At 46.3% G+C, this 20,037-nt stretch overlaps 1 protein-coding gene across 1 annotated transcript in view; it reads right to left on the bottom strand.

Annotated features, from left to right (window-relative positions):
* The window catches only part of DOCK2 (dedicator of cytokinesis 2), a 963,684-nt gene that overhangs the window by 700,592 nt on the left and 243,055 nt on the right, over positions 1 to 20,037 (bottom strand). Inside the window, exons 16-17 of the mRNA XM_075859372.1 lie at positions 637 to 709; positions 416 to 519 (exon numbers count right to left, since the gene is read on the bottom strand). Of these exons, the coding sequence (XP_075715487.1) occupies positions 416 to 519; positions 637 to 709 (177 nt within the window). The remainder of the gene's footprint in view (positions 1 to 415; positions 520 to 636; positions 710 to 20,037) is intronic.

Below are 20,037 nucleotides of genomic sequence, written 5' to 3'. Positions count from 1 at the left end.
ATAGTAACAGGGGCCCGCAGCCCCAGTTACTATAGTAACTTTTTATTGATGTGGTGCGGGGGGCTTCGGGGCCTGGTCACAATTGTGACCGCTGCGACCCCTATAGCTACGCCACTGTATCCATAGAAGCAGCAGCAGCATGGAGGGAATTATACAGCAGGAATGAGCAGTGTAGCTGAGAATCCAGAACTGAGGTGTCTCCTCTCCCTCCTCCTGCTCTCATCCCCTTCTCTATAGACTTCTATTGGCAGCGTGTCTGTGTGTGTGTCTCTCTCTCTCCCTGCTCTCCTCCCCTCTCCATAGACTTCTATGGGCAGCGCGTCTGTGTCTTTCTTTCCCTGCTCCCTCATCCTGCTCCCCCTCCTCTCATCAAAGAGTTGTATGAGCAGCATGTCTGTGTGTCGCTTGAATTTACCTTTAATATCACCAAGTCATGGCTGCCGTCGTGCAGCGTTGTTCCATCATCTTTCATCAGCTTCACATAGGACATTGCAAAGTTCCTCTCTCCTTTGTCTTTGGCTTGTTACAGGAATAGAATTACATACGATTAGAACATTGTTAAATTAGGGTTCACACATAGGATAACAATAGGGTAATTATTAGATATTATTCCACAAAGAAATGAAAACCACTTACATTCCATAGATGACCTGTGTCTAAACATGAACCGCAAGTGTATTCGCTGCATTTCCTCAATTGGAACAGCAACCTTTCAAAAATGAAATTAAACTTAAGTTAGATCCCCAAAAGAACATTATATAATCACCAAACAATGTAAGTATATACATAAAAATGTATTATGAAATTATTAGTTGCTAATATTAGGGCGCATTCACACAGGAAGTTATCCTAGTTGTCTCCGATGGGATGTTTTTTCACAGTAGAATAGGATAGCCCACACATTTGTCCTGTATAATGCATCCATGTGCTAACTGAATACAACTAAACATGGCATCAGTCATGTGACCCCCCCCCCCCACAGATTATGTGACACCCTAGCAATTAGTTAGCAATTGGGTTACGAGTCATACATCTGTTGGGTTAAAATAGAGGGCACCTCCATGGGCTAAATGAATAGGACTAGCAGTGGAATAATGATAAACATTGTGCGTATATTTACTTGTATAACATGGCTGCCTGTCTCCAGATGATGTATAAAATGGACGTATGTCTCTAGATGATGTATTAAATGGCTGTCTATTTCTAGATGATAGCAATAAAAAGATTTAAAAGTGAGTAGTTACTTTGAGACGCTCTGTGGTGCGGTTCCTCGGGGAAAAATGCAAAGACTCTTTTGTATAAAAGCGTTTTATTACATAAAAAGTATACGCATTTCGAGCCCAAACTGGGCTATTCATCAGATACAAACACAGAGACCCAGGAACGACTCAAGGCTGACAGTTCTGTGGATGCGATACAGTGACTATAACACGTGTTTAGTGATCATAACTGCTACACCCCCGCCGTAAACAACGTCCTGTCCTCACACATGAAGCGCTTCTCTCTCTTTATTTTCCTTATCTAACGAATATCTCTAAATGATTTATAAAATGACTGCCTGTTTCTAGATGATGTACAATATGGCTGCCTGTCTCTAGGGTTTCTTGTCATTTGGTTAATAAAGTTAAAGGGGTTGTACAGAAGTATGAAAAGGTGTCTGTTTTGTTCCAAAAACAGCAATACACAGGAAGAGTAATGTAAATGATGCTCAAACACAGACAGTGACAGACATCATAAGATGTGGCTGTATATAGACTGACAGACACAATGATGAGATACAGTACTGCGGTATATATACTGACAGACATGATGCTGAGATGCTGCTGTATATACACTGACAGACATGATCAGGGGTGTAGCTAAAGGCTCATGGGCCCCGATGGAAAGGTCCTTCTTGGGCCCCCCCCCAAATTTCTCATGGCCGGCGGCCCGTAGCCTTCAGTCTCGTAAGTGACACAATGATGCAGCACTAGCAGCCAGGGGCGTCACTAAGGTCTTAAAATGTCAGGGGCATTAGCCCCAATATATATCCCCCCCCCAAAAAAAAAATGTGTGTGCGTGTATGTATATGTGTATATAAAAAACAGCATATCTATAGCATTACGACCCTATAGCTATGGATAGGATTAGATACAGTGGCTTAGCAGACTTTGGCCTCATGCACACGACCATAGTGGTCTGCACGGCTGTGACTTGCGGCTCTGACGGCCGTGGAGTGTCACCCGCAAGCCGCCCGCAAATAGCGTGCAATAATTTCTATGAGCCTGGACCGCAAGATGTGGCTGTAATAAGACATGTCCGTTCTTTTTGCGATCCAGGCTCCTGGGCAATGGAAACCATGGTCGTGTGCATGGGCCCAGTGAACTGAATGTGGCCGCAATTCACCCGCAGATTTGCAGGTGAATTGTGGCTGCAAAAATACGTTTGTGTGCATGGGGCCTTTTTCACATATGATTGGATTAGATACAGTGGCTCAGCAGACAGTATCATACATGATAGGATTCAATATAGGGCCCAGCTCGCTGACATAATGGCTCCATCGCGGGACCCAGGAAAGATAAGTATAAGAATTGGTTTGCTTTTTTATGTCTTACTAATTATTTTTGTGTGTTTGTGTTTTTTTACAAGTTCGGGTGTTTGACTAGTTTGGATTTGTGGACTACTTCAATAACGGCGTTTTTTTATTCTCAATAAAATGGATAACGAACGTTCTGTGTGGGATTTTTATTTCAATAAAATATTTTTTCTATGTCTTATTTACTTATGTATTTTTTTTCAACTTTATTACTACCACCTTAGTAATGGCCGCTAGCTGATTGACAACGTCCATTATTAAGGCGTGGCTTGATGTTAGACATGAAGAGGCTAACACTAACCCCCATTATTACCCCGGTACTCACCACCACCAGGGATACCGGGAAGAGTCGGGTGCGATCCAATACCCGAACATCTGTAGTGATGGAGCGGTGCTTGCGCGGCCGCAGGCTGGTATTATTACCCTGGGAGAACCAAAAAACTGTGGCCTTTCCCACCCTGGTAATGCTAGCCTGCTGCTGCTATGTTGTATTTGTCTGGTTATAAAAATGGTTGAACCCCACATCGTTCTTTCCAATAACGTTTTTATTTTTTTATTTTTTAAAACTGACGTGGGATCCCACACATTTTTTTATAATCAGCCAGATACAACACAGCAGCCAAGCATTACCAGGGTGGGTACGGCCACTGTATTTGGCCTTTCCCAGCCTAATAATACCAGCCTGCGGCCGCCCCAGTGCCCGAACATCACTGCAGATGGTCGGGTACTGGATCGTACCCCACTCTTCCCGGTACCCCGCAGTCGACGGTGCTATTGGTTGCATCAAGAATAACGGAACCCTGTCACAACTGTGGCAAATGGAAACCTTTACCAACGTTTCCGTCACCACTGATATCAATGGTGAGTGAAACGGAAGCTGAGGTTTCAGTTTTCCTTTCCATTGAGGGGTTACCCGACGGAAAACTCAGACGAAACCCCTCAACGGAACGGCAACAGTGATGGGAACACAGCCTAACCCATATGGTAGGCTTAGATACAGGGCCCATATGCATGTGTGATACTGTTTGTTGGACCCCGTATCTAAGCCTACCACATGGTAGGCTACCCATTGATGGCCTATCCTCAGGATAGGCCACCAATAGCTGATGGGTCGGGGTTCGACTCCCAGGACCACCGCCAATCAGCTGTTTTGAAGGGGGTGCAGCACTCGTACAAGTGCTGCTTCCCCATCATTTCTCTTACTTGCTCACACTGTGAATCGCTGACACGTCCGTGTCGGCGATTCACAGTATGAGAAAGTGACCGGAATGAAGGGGAAGTAGCACTTGTACGAGCGCTGCATCCCCTCCAAAACAGCTGATTGGAGGGTGTCCCGGGAGTCAGTGGTATTAAACTTACCCTCCTTTTCGGCCGCAGCGGAGGTCCTGACTCCATCCAGGGTCGGGATGTTGTGCACAGCGCATATCGTTGTGACTTCATGTGCCGCGCACAGCGCTGTGACATCAGGACCTCCGCTGCGCTCAGGAACGAGGAAGGTAAGTACTGTCAGTTACTATAGTAATCGGGGCCCATGTAGTTTATTACATAGGACCCAGTTACTATAGTAACTTTTTATTGATGTGGTGCGTGGGGACGCGGGCCCCCCTGGCTTCGGGGCCCAGTCGAAATTGCGACCGCTGCGACCCCTATAGTTACGCCACTGGACAAGCTGAGATGTTGCTTTATATGGACTGACAGACATGAGAAGGCCCTGCTGTATATAGACTGACAGACATGATGCTGAGATGCTTCTGTATATAGGCTGACAGTCGTTATGAGATGCTGCTGTACATATAGACTGGAAGACATGATGAGATGATGCCGTATATAGACTAACAGACATGATGGAACTCTGCTGTATGTAGACATACAGACAAGATGCTGAGATGCTTCTGTATATAGACTGAGAGTCATGATGAGACGCTGCTGTATATAAACTGATAAACATGATGACATGCTGATAGACATGATGCTGAGATGCTGCTGTATATAAACTGTCAGACATGATGAGACACTGCTGTATATAGACTGACAGTCATGATGTGATAATGCTGTGTCACGAAGCGGGTTAGTGGACCCACTAGGCCATACCGCCGCAGCTGGGAGGCAGCTGGCCAAACAACAGGACACCCCAGAAAAACAATGTCCCGCACAAGGGTACCTGAATAGTCCAGATGGTGGCCGCAGCTCTGGCACAGATGAGATGGGTGCAGCAGATGGCGCCAAACGTGGCAGATGACACAGGAGCCGCAAGTTGCGCCAGACGTGGCGGACTCCTCCGGGCGTGGCAGAAGACACAGGACGTGGCGGATTCCTCCAGACGTGGCAGATGACACAGGACGTGTTGGATTCCTCCGGAGGTGGCAGATGACACAGGACGTGGCAGATTCCTCGGGACGTGGCAGATGACACAGGACGTGGCGGATTCTAAGATACTAAGGCACAGCTCGGGAAACAGGAACGGGTAACAAGGCACGGGTAACAATTGGAACGGGAAACACTAAGGGACCATTTGCAAGACAGACTGGGAAAACTAACAACGCTCAGGCAAGGATTAGAAGGCCAGGGACCTTCTTATAGACTAGGAAATTGTGGCAGTTGATGGTGATGACGATTTCCTATTTGCGCGCGCTGGCCCTTTAAGGCCGGGCGAGAGCGTGCGCGCGCACCCTACGGGACACAGCCGAATGGAGCAGAAGTGAGCGCTGGCGTCTCCTAGGAGGGAGACGGGGACCAGCGCTAACGGATCCATGGCTGCGGGCGTCGGGAGGTGAGTGAACCCGACGGCCCGCGGCCATGGACGCTACAGTATCCCCCCTCTTACGCCCCCACTTCTTGGGGCCAGAGCGAGAGAGGAATTTTTTAATAAGAGCAGGAGCGCTGAGGTTCTCTTCTGGCTCCCAGGACCTCTCCTCAGGACCAAACCCTCTCCAGTCCACCAAATAGAAAGTCCTTCCTCCTACCCTTTTGCAGTCCAGGATCTCTTTTACCTCGAATACATCAGAAGGACCGCTGGGGGCAACTGTGGAACTAGAAGTCTTGCTGTAGCGGTTCAGGACCACTGGTTTCAGGAGGGACACATGGAAGGAGTTAGGGATTCTGAGGGTAGGAGGCAGCCGCAGCTTATAGGAGACAGGTCCAAGGAACCTGGGAGCAAACTTGTATGAAGGCACCCTCAAGCAAATGTTCCGAGAGGACAGCCAAACTTTAGTCCCTGGAAGATACTGAGGCGGCTCTCTTCTCCTAGTATCTGCCTTTCACTTCATGCGATCTACCGCCAGCAAAATAGAGGACCGGGTCTGTTGCCAGATTTGCAGGAAGTCCCCATATGCAAAGTCAGCAGCGGGTACCTGAGATGAAGTCGACACAGGAAGAGGGACTCTGGGATGTTGACTGTACACGATGTGAAACGGAGTGGAGGTGGTGGACTCACTTGTGTGGTTGTTGTATGAAAACTCGGCCCATGGAAGAAGCTGTACCTAGTTATCGTGCTGTGAAGAGATGAAGTGGCGGAGATAATTCTCCATGAACTGGTTGATCCTCTCAACTTGCCCATTGGACTGGGGGTGATAGGCTGAGGAAAAGTCCAAACTCACATCCAGGAGTTTACAGAGGGCTCTCCAGAACTTTGACGTAAAATGAACACCCCGATCTGACACGATGTGAAGAGGCAGGCCATGCAAGCGAAAGATGTGTAGAATGAAGAGACTCGCCAGACGAGGAGCAGAAGGTAGGCCGGTCAGCGGGATAAAATGTGCCATCTTAGAGAACCGGTCCACCACCACCCAGATGGTGTTGCATCCTGCTGAAGGAGGAAGGTCTGTGACGAAGTCCATTGCGATGTGCTGCCAGGGGGCACTGGGTACAGGCAGAGGTTGAAGCAGGTCGGCAGGCTTGGAGTGAGTCACTTTGTTAGAGGCACACACCGTGCAAGCAGAGACAAAGTCCAGAACATCTTTAGGTAGCGTGGGCCACCAGAAGTGACGAGCAATCAGGTCTCTGGTTTTAAGGACACCAGCGTGCCCAGCCAGTTTAGAACTGTGTCCCCAGCAGAGAATCCTTCTTCTGTCTGCCAACCGAACAAACGTCCTCCCAGGAGGGATGTCTCTAATCTGCAGAGGATAAGCGGTGACAACGCAGGACGGGTCTATGATAGTCTCAAGGGACTCCACCGTGTCTTCCGTCTCAAACAATCTGGACAGGGCATCGGCCCTCACATTCTTGTCCGCGGGACGGTAGTGGAGCAGAAATTGGAAACGGGTGAAAAACAGCGACCACCTGGCTTGACGGGGATTCGGTCGTTGTGCAGACTGAAGGTAGGTAAGGTTCTTGTGGTCAGTGAAGATCAGGATGGGGTGAGCAGCGCCCTCTAGAAGATGTCTCCACTCCTCCAGGGCCAATTTGATGGCCAGTAGCTCCCGATCTCCAGTGGTGTAATTGCGCTCTGCAGAAGAAAACAATCTTGAGTAGTAGCAACAACCCACTGCCTTTCCTTTGTAGCTCCTCTGGAACAGAAGTGCACCTGCACCAACAGAGGAAGCGTCCACTTCCAGAGAGAACTGCCGAGATACGTCAGGATGATGGAGGATCGAGGCTGAAGTGAAGGCTCTCTTGAGGCTAATAAATGCGGACTCTGCCTCTGGAGTCCACACTTTGGCGTTCACACCCTTCTTGGTAAGGGACGAGATGGGGGCCGTCAGAGAAGAGAAGTTCGGAATAAACTGCCGGTAGAAATTGCCGAATCCCAGGAACCGCTGTATGGCCCTTAAGCCTTGAGGACGTGGCCACTCCAGGACAGCTTTCACTTTCTCAGGACCCATCTTGAGGCCTTGATCCAAGATGATGTAGCCCAGGAAGGGCAGAGAACTCTTCCCAAAGACGCACTTCTCCAACTTAGCGTATAAATGATTCTCCCTTAATCGTAGTAGAACCTGACGGACATGACTCAGATGAGTCGTCTGATCTGGGGAGAAAATCAAAATATCATCGAGATAAACAACAACACAGACATAGAGTAGATCTCAGAAGATATCGTTAACGAACTCCTGAAACACTGCGGGAGCATTACACAGTCCGAAGGGCATCACCAGGTATTCATAGTGCCCGTCCCGGGTGTTAAATCAGTCTTCCATTCATCACCCCCGCGAATCCGGACTAGATTGTAAGACCCCCGCAGGTCTAGCTTAGAAATGGCAACGGGTATTTGTTCTTGACTGTGATCAGGTTGAGGCCCCTGTAGTCAATGCAGGGACGAAGGGATCCGTCCTTCTTTTTAACGAAGAAGAACCCAGCCACGGCCGGGGAGGAAGACTTTCGTATGAAACCCCTCTCCAGATTCTCCTTGATATAGGCAGACATGGATAGAGACTCTGGCAAGGAGAGAGGATATACCCGTCCACGGGGGAGAGAGGCATTAGGAACCAGTTCAATGGGGCAGTCATAAGTCCGATGTGGAGGCAGCGTCTCAGCCTCCCTTTTGCTGAGCAAATTTGCGGTGACGACTGTGGTTGGAGAAAGCAGCCGATGGGCTATGGCGTTCACCGACAGGAGGAGCTGGTCTTGTCGTGACTTGTCGTCAAAGTCTCAGGTTGACCAGCGGGGTCCATGGCCTGAGCGTACTGTCACGAAGCGGGTTAGTGGACCCACTAGGCCATACCGCCGCAGCGGGGAGGCAGCTGGCCAAACAACAGGACACCCCAGAAATACAATGTCCCACACAAGGGTACCTGAATAGTCCAGATGGTGGCTGCGGCTCTGGCACAGATGAGATGGGTGCAGCAGATGGCGCCAACCGTGGCGGATGACACAGGAGCCGCAAGTTGCACCAGACGTGGAGGACTCTTCCGGGCGTGGCAGAAGACACAGGACGTGGCGGATTCCTCCGGACGTGGCAGATGACACAGGACGTGGCGGATTCCTCCGGACGTGGCAGATGACACAGGACGTGGCGTATTCCTCCGGACATGGCAGATGACACAGGACGTGGTGGGTTCCTCCGGACGTGGCGGATTCCTCCAGACGTGGCAGATGACACAGGACGTGGCGGATTCCTCCGGACGTGGCAGATGACACAGGACGTGGCACGACTAGATACTAAGGCACAGCACGGGAAACAGGAACGGGTAACAAGGCACGGGTAACAATTGGAACGGGAAACACTAAGGGACCATTTGCAAGACAGACTGGGAAAACTAACAACGCTGAGGCAAGGATTAGAAGGCCAGGAGCCTTCTTATAGACCAGGAAATCGTGGCAGTTGATGATGATGACGATTTCCTATTTGCGCGCGCAGGCCCTTTAAGGCCGGGCGCGAGCGTGCAAGCGCACCCTACGGGACACAGCCGTAATGAGCGGAAGTGAGCACTGGCGTCTCCTAGGAGGGAGGCGGGGACCAGCGCTCACGGATCCATGGCTGCGGGCGTCGGGAGGTGAGTGTACCCGACGGCCCGCGGCCATGGACGCTACATGCTGTATATAGACTGACAGCAGGGCCGGCCTTAGGATAGATGCCGTCCCGTGCAAAATTACCTTTCGGCGCCCCAGCCCATCATAAAAAAATGCCCCATAAAAAAGTATAATGTCCCCCTCAGTATAATGCCCTATATAGTGCCCCCACACAGTATAATACCCCTTTAGTGCCCCCAATACAGTGTAGTAATAATAATATTTAATAATATATTATAACCCCTTCAAGGACACAGTATTTTGTCCTCTAATTGTGCCCTAACAGCATTATGCCCCTTAAGTGCCACACACAGCATATTGCCCCCTGTAGTAACCCTACACTGTATAATGTCCGCTTGGTGGCCCCCACACAGTATAATGCCCCCTCCCCTGACTGCCACACACAGCCCCCCTTGTAGTAGTGCCCCCTGTAGATTGTGTCATACAGACTCCCCGTAGACAGTGCCATAATCCCCCGCCTCCTCCTTGTAGATTGTGCCATAAACCCCCACCTCCTCCTTGTAGATTGTGCCATAATGTAGATATGATCCCAGCTAAATTAAATAAAATAAATGTGCACAAGGCCCCGGGACCAGATGGGTTACACCCTAGAATTCTTAGAGAGCTTAGTTCAGTTATTTCTGTCCCCCTTTTCAATATATTCAGAGATTCTCTAGTGACTGGTATAGTGCCAAGGGACTGGCGCAGGGCCAATGTGGTACCTATTTTCAAAAAGGGCTCTAGATCTTTCCCGGGTAATTATAGACCAGTAAGCTTAACATCGTGGGGAAAATGTTTGAGGGGCTATTGGGGGACTATATACAGGATTATGTGTCAAAAAATTGTTTTATAAGTGACAGCCAGCACGGTTTTACTAAGGACAGAAGTTGTCAAACTAACCTGATCTGTTTTTATGGAGAGGTGAGCAGAAGCCTAGACAGAGAGTCCGCTGTGGATATAGTGTTTTTGGACTTTGCAAAGGCATTTGACACTGTCCCTCAGACGTCTAATGGGTAAATTAAGGACTATAGGTTTCGAAAATATAGTTTATAATTGGATTGAGAATTAGCTCAAGGACCATATCCAGAGTGTTGTGGTCAATAATTCCTAGTCTGAATGGTCCCTGGTTATAAGTGGTGTACCCCAGGGTTCAGTGCTGGGGCCACTATTATTCAACTTATTTATTAATGATATAGAGGATGGGATTAATAGCACTATTTCTATTTTTGCAGATAACACCAAGCTATGTAATATAGTTCAGTCTATGGAAGATGTTCGTGAATTGCAAGCGGATTTAAACAAACTAACTGTTTGGGCATCCAGTTGGTAAATGAAGTTTAATGTGGATAAATGTAAAGTTATGCATCTGGGTACCAACAACCTGCATGCATCATATGTCCTCGGGGGAGCTACACTGGTGGATTCACTTGTTGAGAAGGATCTGCGTGCACTTGTAAATCATAAACTAAATAACAGAATGCAATGTTAATAAGAAGCTTCAAAGGCCAGCAAGATATTGTCGTGTATTAAAGAGGCTCTGTCACCAGATTTTCCAACCCCTATCTCGTATTGCAGCAGATCGGCGCTGCAATGTAGATAAGAGTAACACTTTTTTTTTTCGAAAACGAGCATTGTTGGCCAAGTTATGACCATTTTTATATTTATGCAAATGAGGCTTTCTTAAGTACAACTGGGCGTGTTTAAAGTTATGTACAAGTGGGCGTGTATTGTGTATGTCCATCTGGGCGTTTTTACTTCTTTTACTAGCTGGGCGTTGTGAATGGAAGTGTATGATGCTGACGAATCAGCATCATCCACTTCTCTTCGTTAACACCCAGCTTCTGGCAGTGCACAGACACACAGCGTGTTCTCGAGCGATCACGCTGTGACGTCACTTCCTGCCCCAGGTCCTGCATCGTGTCGGACGAGCGAGGACACATCGGCACCAGGCGACAGAGGCTACAGTTGATTCTGCAGCAGCATCGGCGCTTGCAGGTAAGTCGATGTAGCCTCTGTCGCCTGGTGCCGATGTGTCCTCGCTCGTCCGACACGATGCAGGACCTGGGGCAGGAAGTGACGTCACAGCGTGATCTCTCGAGAACACACTGTGTGTCTGTGCACTGCCAGAAGCTGGGCGTTGTGAATAGAAGTGAATGATGCTGATTCATCAGCATCATACACTTCTATTCACAACGCCCAGCTAGTAAAACAAGTAAAAACGCCCAGATGTACACACACAATACACGCCCACTTGTACATAACTTTAAACACGCCCAGTTGTACTTAAGAAAGCCTCATTTGCATAAATATAAAAATGGTCATAACTTGGCCAAAAATGCTCGTTTAAAAAAAAAAAAAAAACTTTACTCTTATATACATTGCAGCGCCGATCTGCTGCAATACGAGATAGGGGTTGGAAAATCTGGTGACAGAGCCTCTTTAAAAGAGGCATGAACTCGCGGGACAGGGATGTAATATTACCACTTTACAAAGCATTAGTAAGGCCTCATCTAGAATATGCAGTTCAGTTCTGGGCTCCAGTTCATAGAAAGGATGCCCTTGAGTTGGAAAAAAATACAAAGAAGAGCAACGGAGCTAATAAGGGGCATGGAGAATCTAAGTTATGAGGAAAGATTGAAAGAATTAAACCTATTTAGCCTTGAAAAAAAGACGACTAAGGGGGGACATGATTAATTTATATAAATATATTAATAGCACATACAAAAAATATGGTGAAATCCTGTTCCATGTAAAACCCCCTCAAAAAACAAGGGGGCACTCTCTCCGTCTGGAGAAAAAAAGGTTCAACCTGCAGAGGCGACAGGCCTTCTTTACTGTGAGAACTGTGAATCTATGGAATAGCCTACCGCAGGAGCTGGTCACAGCAGGGACAGTAGATGGCTTTAAAAAAGGCTTAGATAATTTTCTAGAACAAAAAAATATTAGCTCCTATGTGTAGAAATTTTTACCTTCCCTTTTCAAGGCCCTTGGTTGAGCTTGATGGACATGTGTCTCTTTTCAGCCGTACTATGTAACTATATAATCCCCCACCTCCCCCTTGTAGATCGTGCCATAATCCCCCACCTCCCCCTTGTAGATCGTGCCATAATCCCCCACCTCCCCCTTGTAGACAGTGCCCTAATCCCCCACCTCCTCTTTGTAGAGCATGCCATACAGCCCCCAACCTCCCCCTTGTAGACAGTGCCATATAGCCCCCCCTCCCCCTTGTATATCGTGCCATACAGCCCTTTACCTACCCCTTGTAGACAGTGCCCCCAAACAAAAAATAAATTGTACTCACCTAGGCCCTGTTCCCACGACGAACTGAGCTGCTCCACAACGGGATCCTTGCGTAGGTCGGCGTGATCCTGTAGCCTAGTACAGAGTTTCCCAACCTTCTTAGACTCGAGGCACCATTGGAAATATAAAATTTCCTCAGGGCACCCCTACCAAAAATAGTTTTGAGAAAGACATAAAACGGCTGAAAACAAACACTACAATTGTAGGGTATATTCACACAAGGTTTTTTGTAGGGCAAAAAAAATCTGCCTCAAAATTCCTTCAGGGATTGACCGCGGTTTGACCTTTTTTTTTTTGCATTTTTTTTTTCCTGTCAGATCATGGACCATCAATGAGGCGGGTCCTATTCCGGGCCCGGTTTATTGATGATATTTTCATGATCTGGCAGGGCACCTCAGAGGAATTATTGTCATTTATGAACACACTAAATTGCAATCCCCTCAATATCAAGCTTACTTGTAAATGAAGACATCATAGCATTGATTTTTTGAACATTCTGATTAAGAGGGATGTGAATGTTTTTTTACAGACAGACATCGTAAAGAAACGTCTACTAATTCGCTACTGCATGCTACCTCCTCACATCCTCGACATACCATTGAGGTGATTCCAATTGGACAATTTTTACGTGTCAATAAGATTTGTTCGACCAATAAGGACTTGAAATTTCGTTTTAACGAGCTAAGGGATAGGTTCGTCCAGAGGGGTTATAGCCATCACAGCATACGTAAAGCTCGTCATCGAGCATTGCAAGTCACCCGAGAACAAATTTTACAAACCACCCCTAAAGATCAACAGAAATCTAAGGTGAGATTTGTCACAACATTTAATTCATGCTGGGTAGAAATGCGTGATACGCTAAGCAAATTTTGGCCGATATTGTTGTCTGACCCGACTCTGCAAAAAGTACTTCCCGATTATCCTGCTATGGCACCTCGTAGAGCACGCAACCTGCGCGATGCCAGCCATAGTACAGAGTTACCTGACACCTATTAAACCTGGCAAGGTATTTGGTACAAAGGGCCCCAAATGGGGATGCAGATCGTGTGGAGACTGCCTAAGTTGTCCTAATATTGAACGCTCGGAACACTTTATTGACACCAGATTTTGCTTGGTGTATTAGTGGTATTTCAGCTTATAATGTGGGGGCATATGTGAGCTGGGCGGAGTACATCAGGGTATATGTAAGCTGGGAGGAGTACATCAGGGTATATGTAAGCTGGGCGGAGTACATCAGGATATATGTAAACTGTGGAGTACAGCAGGGTATATGTAATATGCGCGGGTACATCAGGCTATATGTAAGCTGTGCGGAGTACATCAGGGTATATGTAAGCTGGGCGGAGTACATCAGGGTATATGTAATATGTGCGGGTACATCAGGCTATATGTAAGCTGGGCGAAGTGTAACAGGGTATATGTAAGCTGTGCGGAGTACATCAGGGTATATGTAAGCTGGGCGGAGTACATCAGGGTATATGTAAGCTGGTCGGAGTACATCAGGGTATATGTAATCTGTGCGGAGTGCAACAGGTCATAATAGGATGATGTAATAATGGGGAGAATGAATAATCCATGGATTGGTGTGGTCGCTTTGAACCAATCCTTTATACATAGGCCGGGTTTATTGGGTATTATATAAAATATCTGCGCTCCAGTGTTGCCTAATCTTTGACTTCTTCACTAGCCCTATAAGCCACACAAGGCCCTAAAGTTTCCTCATCTCCACTGCATCTACAGGGTCCACCTGTGGGGTCCAGCAAATGACGATGTGGGATATTTAGTGAAATTCTACTGGACCTAAAAATGAGTCTGGGCCGTCATTTAGAATAATTTTGCATCATTGCATTTTGAGAGTCATAACGTGTTATTTTTTCCGGTGACGGAGCTGTGTGAGGGCGCGTTTTTTGTGGAACGAGATGTAATTTTTATTGGTTCCATTTTGGGGTGCATGCAATTTTTTTTTATCACTATTTATTCCATTGAGGAAACCAAAAAACAGCCATTCCAGCACGTTTCTTTTTTTTTTTTTTTTTACAGTGTTCACCGTGCAGTATAAACAACATGTTAACTTTATTCTGCGGGGCGATACGATTACAGCGACACCAAGTTTATATCGTTTTTTTACGTTTCACTACGTTCCCACAATAAAAATACTCTTTTCTAAAAAAAATCATGTTTTAGTGTCGCCATTTTCTGACAGCCATAACTTTATTATTTTTTCGTTGATATCGCTGCGGGGCGGCTTGTTTTATGCGTGACGAACTGTAGTTTCTATTGGTACCATTTTGCGTTGCGTGCATTGATTTCTATGGAGCTGCCGAACAAATAAGCCGTCACAGAACCCGGAAGTCCAAGCTTCTCATGTAGCGCTCTGGATGACTTTTGGTCCCCAGTTCTCCTTATTGCTGGGGGTCCCAGCAGTCGGACCAGCAGCAATCACACATGTTTTAAACATGTGTTTTATAGCAAATCCCTTTAATTAGTTAAATGCCGCGGTCAATAGTGACCGCGGCACTTATAGGGGTTTCTCCATGAAGGACATTTATGACATATCCACAGGATATGTCATAAATGTCAGATAGATGCAGGTCCCACCTCTGAATTTTTCACATCCGAGTTGCCCCCTTACGGGTTCTGTTTCCACGGATCCCCATAGACTTGAGTCTATGGAGGGATCCGTGAAAACGGAACAAAATAGGACATGTTCTATTTTTCAACGGACCCTTCATACGGTCCGTTGAAACAACGGCCATGTGAACGGCCCCATTGAAATACATGCGTCCGTGTGACGGCCGTTGTTTTAACGGCTATCACACGGAAATACCATATGTTCGTCTGAATTTGGTCTTAGTCTCTGTTCACATCTGCATTAAGATTTTCCCCTGTTCCGCTCCGCCATAGTAGAAAAACAACTAAAAACCTGAGCCGCCAGATCCGTCGCATGACGGAAAACCAACGGCACCAGGCAGAACACATTGACTTTAACTGCCTCTGTCGGGCTTCCGTCATGGTGTTCGTAATTTTTCCGTACAAAATAATGCAGCAAGGTGCTCTATTTTGTCCTGCAGAATCTACGGAATCTACGACAGAGGCTCCTAACTGAGTTTTTGATGCAGATGTGTGAGGAGCCTTACTTTGTGTATCAGAAGTATCACTAAAGAAACATTTATCTCGAGATGATCTTGCCAGGCCTCACAAAAATATTTAGAGAAGAGAATAGATAATACAATGCAGTACATAGACTACCCATGTTCAGGACCAATATATGACAGGCACAGACTTTCGTTGAATGTACAATTTCACATGACACTTGCGCCTGCTTCTTTGCACGCCGGAGACAGGAATACTTCTGTCCTCCGTACCATTTATAATTAGGCACAATCAGCTGCAATGTATACATGTATATAGAATTTATTTATGTTCCATGATTGACTACATGGGGTTTATAAGCCTGTTAATTTGAATCACTAACCAACAAAGACGAAACCGTTGGCGAAAAGCGGGTCAGGTGTGGTGGGTGATATGCAGGATTTCCTGCATGTTTAAACCTAACTTACTATTGTCTTTGTTTGACCATACATGCTATAATTAAGTTGATTTATTAGGCTGAGTTCACACGTGATGGATATGCTGCAAAAAAGCACGCAGTGTATCCCTCCTGTGCGCCGCAGGGAATTCCTGACCCTTAATGTGAACATACAGTATGCACTCGCACTTATATGCAATCGTTGCCTCTGTATGGTAGACATACATTTTGAATTTATCATATGTACCTAAATGACATTTAAAGGGGTTTTCCAGGCAATAAAAGTTGATGGCCTATTCTCAGGATAGGCCATCAATAGCTGATGGGTCAGGGTCCGAGTCCCGGGACCCCCTCCGATCATCTGTTTTAAAAGGGGCCGCAGCACTCGTACAAGCACTGCTTTCCCTTCATTTCTTCTTGCTCACTGAGAATCTTCGACACGCATTTAGTGGCAATTCACAGGTATTGCAGCCTTTTCCCCCATTGAAGTGAATGGGAGAAAAAGCTGCAATACCTGTGAATCGCTGCTAAATGGTCATCCCAAGAAGGCCGGCCTGGACAAAGAAACACAGTCTTCTGGGTAAGTACAACTTTTTTTTCTGATTTGCTTTTTTTTTACTGGGGAATCGCAGATATTCCACCGCAAAAACTGCAACATCTGCTATTTGTTGCGGGATTTCCCCATTGAATTCAATGGGGAGGTAAAACCAGCAACAAATAAGCAGCGTTCATGCAAATACAATTCACATGCTGTGAATTTAAAAAACGCACCGCATGTCAATTTCTAAGCGTTTTTTCCGCACCGTGTGGATGAGATTTGTTCATATCTCATCCACTTTGCTGCTATTGTATTATGCTGCGTATTTTCTGCAACTAAATCTGTTGAGGAAAATCTGCAGTATTTACGCTATGCGTGAACTGACTCTATTTCTGGACATTACACGACTTATATTCTGCATTTTTAGCAGTTTTCCCCTCTACGGTCTCTATCGATAATTCTCAATTGCAACTTGACTAAATCCCGTTGGGGGATTGGCAAATTGCCCCCATACACATCAAAACTGGTACAAAGGAAAAGTGGTGTGCAATGGCGGATCATCATTGGGCGTTATGGATGGCCTCCCAGGACCCGAGGCTCCAGGGGGGCCAATGGCCGTCCTAAGTACAATGGGTTTTTGTGGCGATTTTGCCGTGAATCGTGTAAAAAAAATGACAAAACGTCATTGTGTATGTCCAGTAAAGGACCTGAAGACATTAAGGTCACATGACCTTATGTCTGCAGTTCTTGTTACTGATTAGAGACCTGCTGGTCACATGTACGCAGCTCCTACAACAGCAGCAAGAAAGAAGACCGTGCGGTGAGGTGAGCTCCTAGCTAAGTATAAGGGGATCATGGATTTGTTTAAGGGCTCTGGGGTCTGTGTTTAGGCGGTCTGTATTTAGGGGGTCTGTATTTAGTGGGTCTGGTCTGGGGTGTGTATTTAGGTGGCCTGGTCTGGGGTCTGTATTTAGGGGGTCTGGTCTGGGGTCTGTATTTAGGGGACTGTATTATTTTAAGAGGTCTGGGTGTCTGTATTTAGGGGGTCTGGTCTGGGGTCTGTATTAGCTTAAGGGGTCTGTATTAGTTTAAGCGGTCTGGGGGTCTGTATTTAGTGGGTCTGTTCTGGGGTCTGTATTTAGGATGTCTGGGGTCTGTATTTAGGGGGTCTGTATTTAGGGGGTCTGTATTAATTTAGTGGGTCTAGTCTATCGTCTGTATTCAAAGGATCTGGTTTGGGGTCTGTATTTAGGGGGTCTGGTCTAGGGTATGTATTTAGAAGGTCTGGGGGTCTGTATATTTGGGGGTCTGGTCTGGGCTCTGTATTAGTTTATGGGGGTCTGTATTTAGGGGGTCGGGTTCTGTATTCGTTTAGAGAGTCAGGTATGGGGTCTGCATTAGTTTATGGGGTCTGTATTGAGGGTGCCTTCTCTGGGATCTGTATTAGTTTAGGGGTCAGGTCTGGGGTCTGTATTTAGAGGTCTGGTCCGAGGTCTGTATTTAGGGTGCTTGTTCAGGGGTCTGTATTTGTTTAGGGTGCTTTTTCTTGGGTCTGTATTTGCTTAGGGGGGTCTGGTCTGGGGACGGCAATAGTTTAGAAGGTCTGGGGTCTGTATGCATTCTAATTTATTAGTCTGAGTAAAAGGGGTTTTCCGGGCACATCGATAGGTCATAAGTATGAAAAACCGGTCTGTGCCCAGACAACCCCTTCAATGTATGGAACTGAGGCTTGGTGTCTGAATTTTTGTGTTTCTATAGAGGCTGAAAATGGCTGCAGAAGGGAAGAGCAAAGATGTCTCATCAGGAGAAGTCGCCATACCGGTCTGTGTCAGATGGAGAAGAAAAGAGAATGACTCCCATAAGAGAAGACGTCACTTGTGAGTAACTGGATCTATAGAGGATCTGTCCCCTCTCCTGATGTGTCTGTTGTAGGAAATCCTTGTATTCCACATAAAGTCTTTGTGTACCCAGGACTAATAGACAAATGCGTGTTACCATTCCCAGTGTCAGGAGGATGTGTCCCTACACAGTGTTATACTGTCAGCGATGGTTGGAGACTGTCAGTATGTAGGGACACAGCCCTTTGACAAGAGGAATAGTGACACCCATTTACTATAGACACGGCAGAGCGGCGGTGAGGAAGGGGGGCCCAAGTTTGTTGAACAGCCCAAGGCCTATGCTCTACTTAATCTGCCACTGGTGGTGTGGTTGCCCATAACAACCAATCAGATTGCTTCTTTCATTTTCAAAAGGGCCTTTGAAAAATGAGAGCTGTAATTTGGTTTTTTGATTTGGACAACTTTTCCACTTGTCCTTTGCACTAGTTTTGATAAATCCCCGTCCATTATATTGACAACCTATCCTAACTAAGGCTCCATGCACACGGCCATGCCCGTAATCACGGCCCACATTTTTGAGCCGTGCTCCCATACAGAGTATCGGAGCACGGCCCATAAAACACGAAAAAACGGACATGCTCCATAATTCCCGGCACAGTTCTACAGCACGGTCACCCATCCGTAGCGATACGGAAAGGTGTCTGCAGTCAAGAGAACTGTATGGGGCTATAATTACATCCGAAATTACAGTCGTGTGCATGGGGCCTAAAGTTTTGTCAAACTTGATCTTATGTGTATGGCCAGCTCAACTGTACTCATTATCCTAGCTATTACAACCTGTCATCGGCTGGATGACTGTTCATGCAGCATTATATTTATTTTACTCATTATATTTACAAGTAAAATATTTACTCTGTCGCTGTGTACTTGTTGTGTCCCTCCTGTAATCCTTTAGATTGCATCCACACATCTGCAGGGTCCTTTTTTTTTTGTTTACCATTAGATGTTATTTTTTTCCCATTAGGCTTGTTTAAAAGTTTTAATTTCCCACTTGACAATATGCCTGAGCTATATAAATAAAAGCTGTCATAATATTAATATTAGTATTATAGATAGCCAACTACGCTATTCATTCTGTAAAAACGACGGAACACTTGCACAACGGAGACAAACGGAAACCATATGCACCGGATCCGTCACCATACGGTTTCCGTTTGTTTCAGTCAGGGTTCCATTCACGGGTTCCCCTGACGGAAAGCTCAGACGGAACCCCTGAACGGAGCCCTGACGCAGATGTGAACAAAGCCTTATTCATAGGCCTAGATTATTATATACCTCAGTTACACACTATAAAGTCTACCCAATGTCATAAGTGTATATATAGCAGGGCACTGAACCTATCCAGCATGACAATACAGGATAAGAAATAAACTGAATTCTGCTTCTTTATTAAAACTGTGTATACTACAATTACCCAGCTTGACTCACTCACCGGTCTTCTCAACTCAGCTATTACTTTTATACTAAACACATATGTTCACAATTGAAACTAATCATTAAATCAAGCGATGAAGATCAGGGAGGCAGCTCTGGCCCTTAGGCCAATAATGTAAACACAAATGTCATTCCTTTATGCATTACTTCAGAAAGCTACAGTAGTTCACTCTAATAGCAGATTGGCTGCATCATCTATGGTAGGAAAGTAAGAGTCAGGCTAGCTTCTCAAGCTTAGGGTACACCGCAGCCAAGGTGTGCCCACGATACGGCCAAAACCACGCCGATATTTAAAATTGACTCCAGGTAAAAGTACTTT

This window comes from Rhinoderma darwinii, chromosome 3, assembly GCF_050947455.1.
Source record: "Rhinoderma darwinii isolate aRhiDar2 chromosome 3, aRhiDar2.hap1, whole genome shotgun sequence".
NCBI lineage: Eukaryota > Metazoa > Chordata > Amphibia > Anura > Rhinodermatidae > Rhinoderma > Rhinoderma darwinii.
This window is presented reverse-complemented; position numbering and strand designations above follow the sequence as displayed.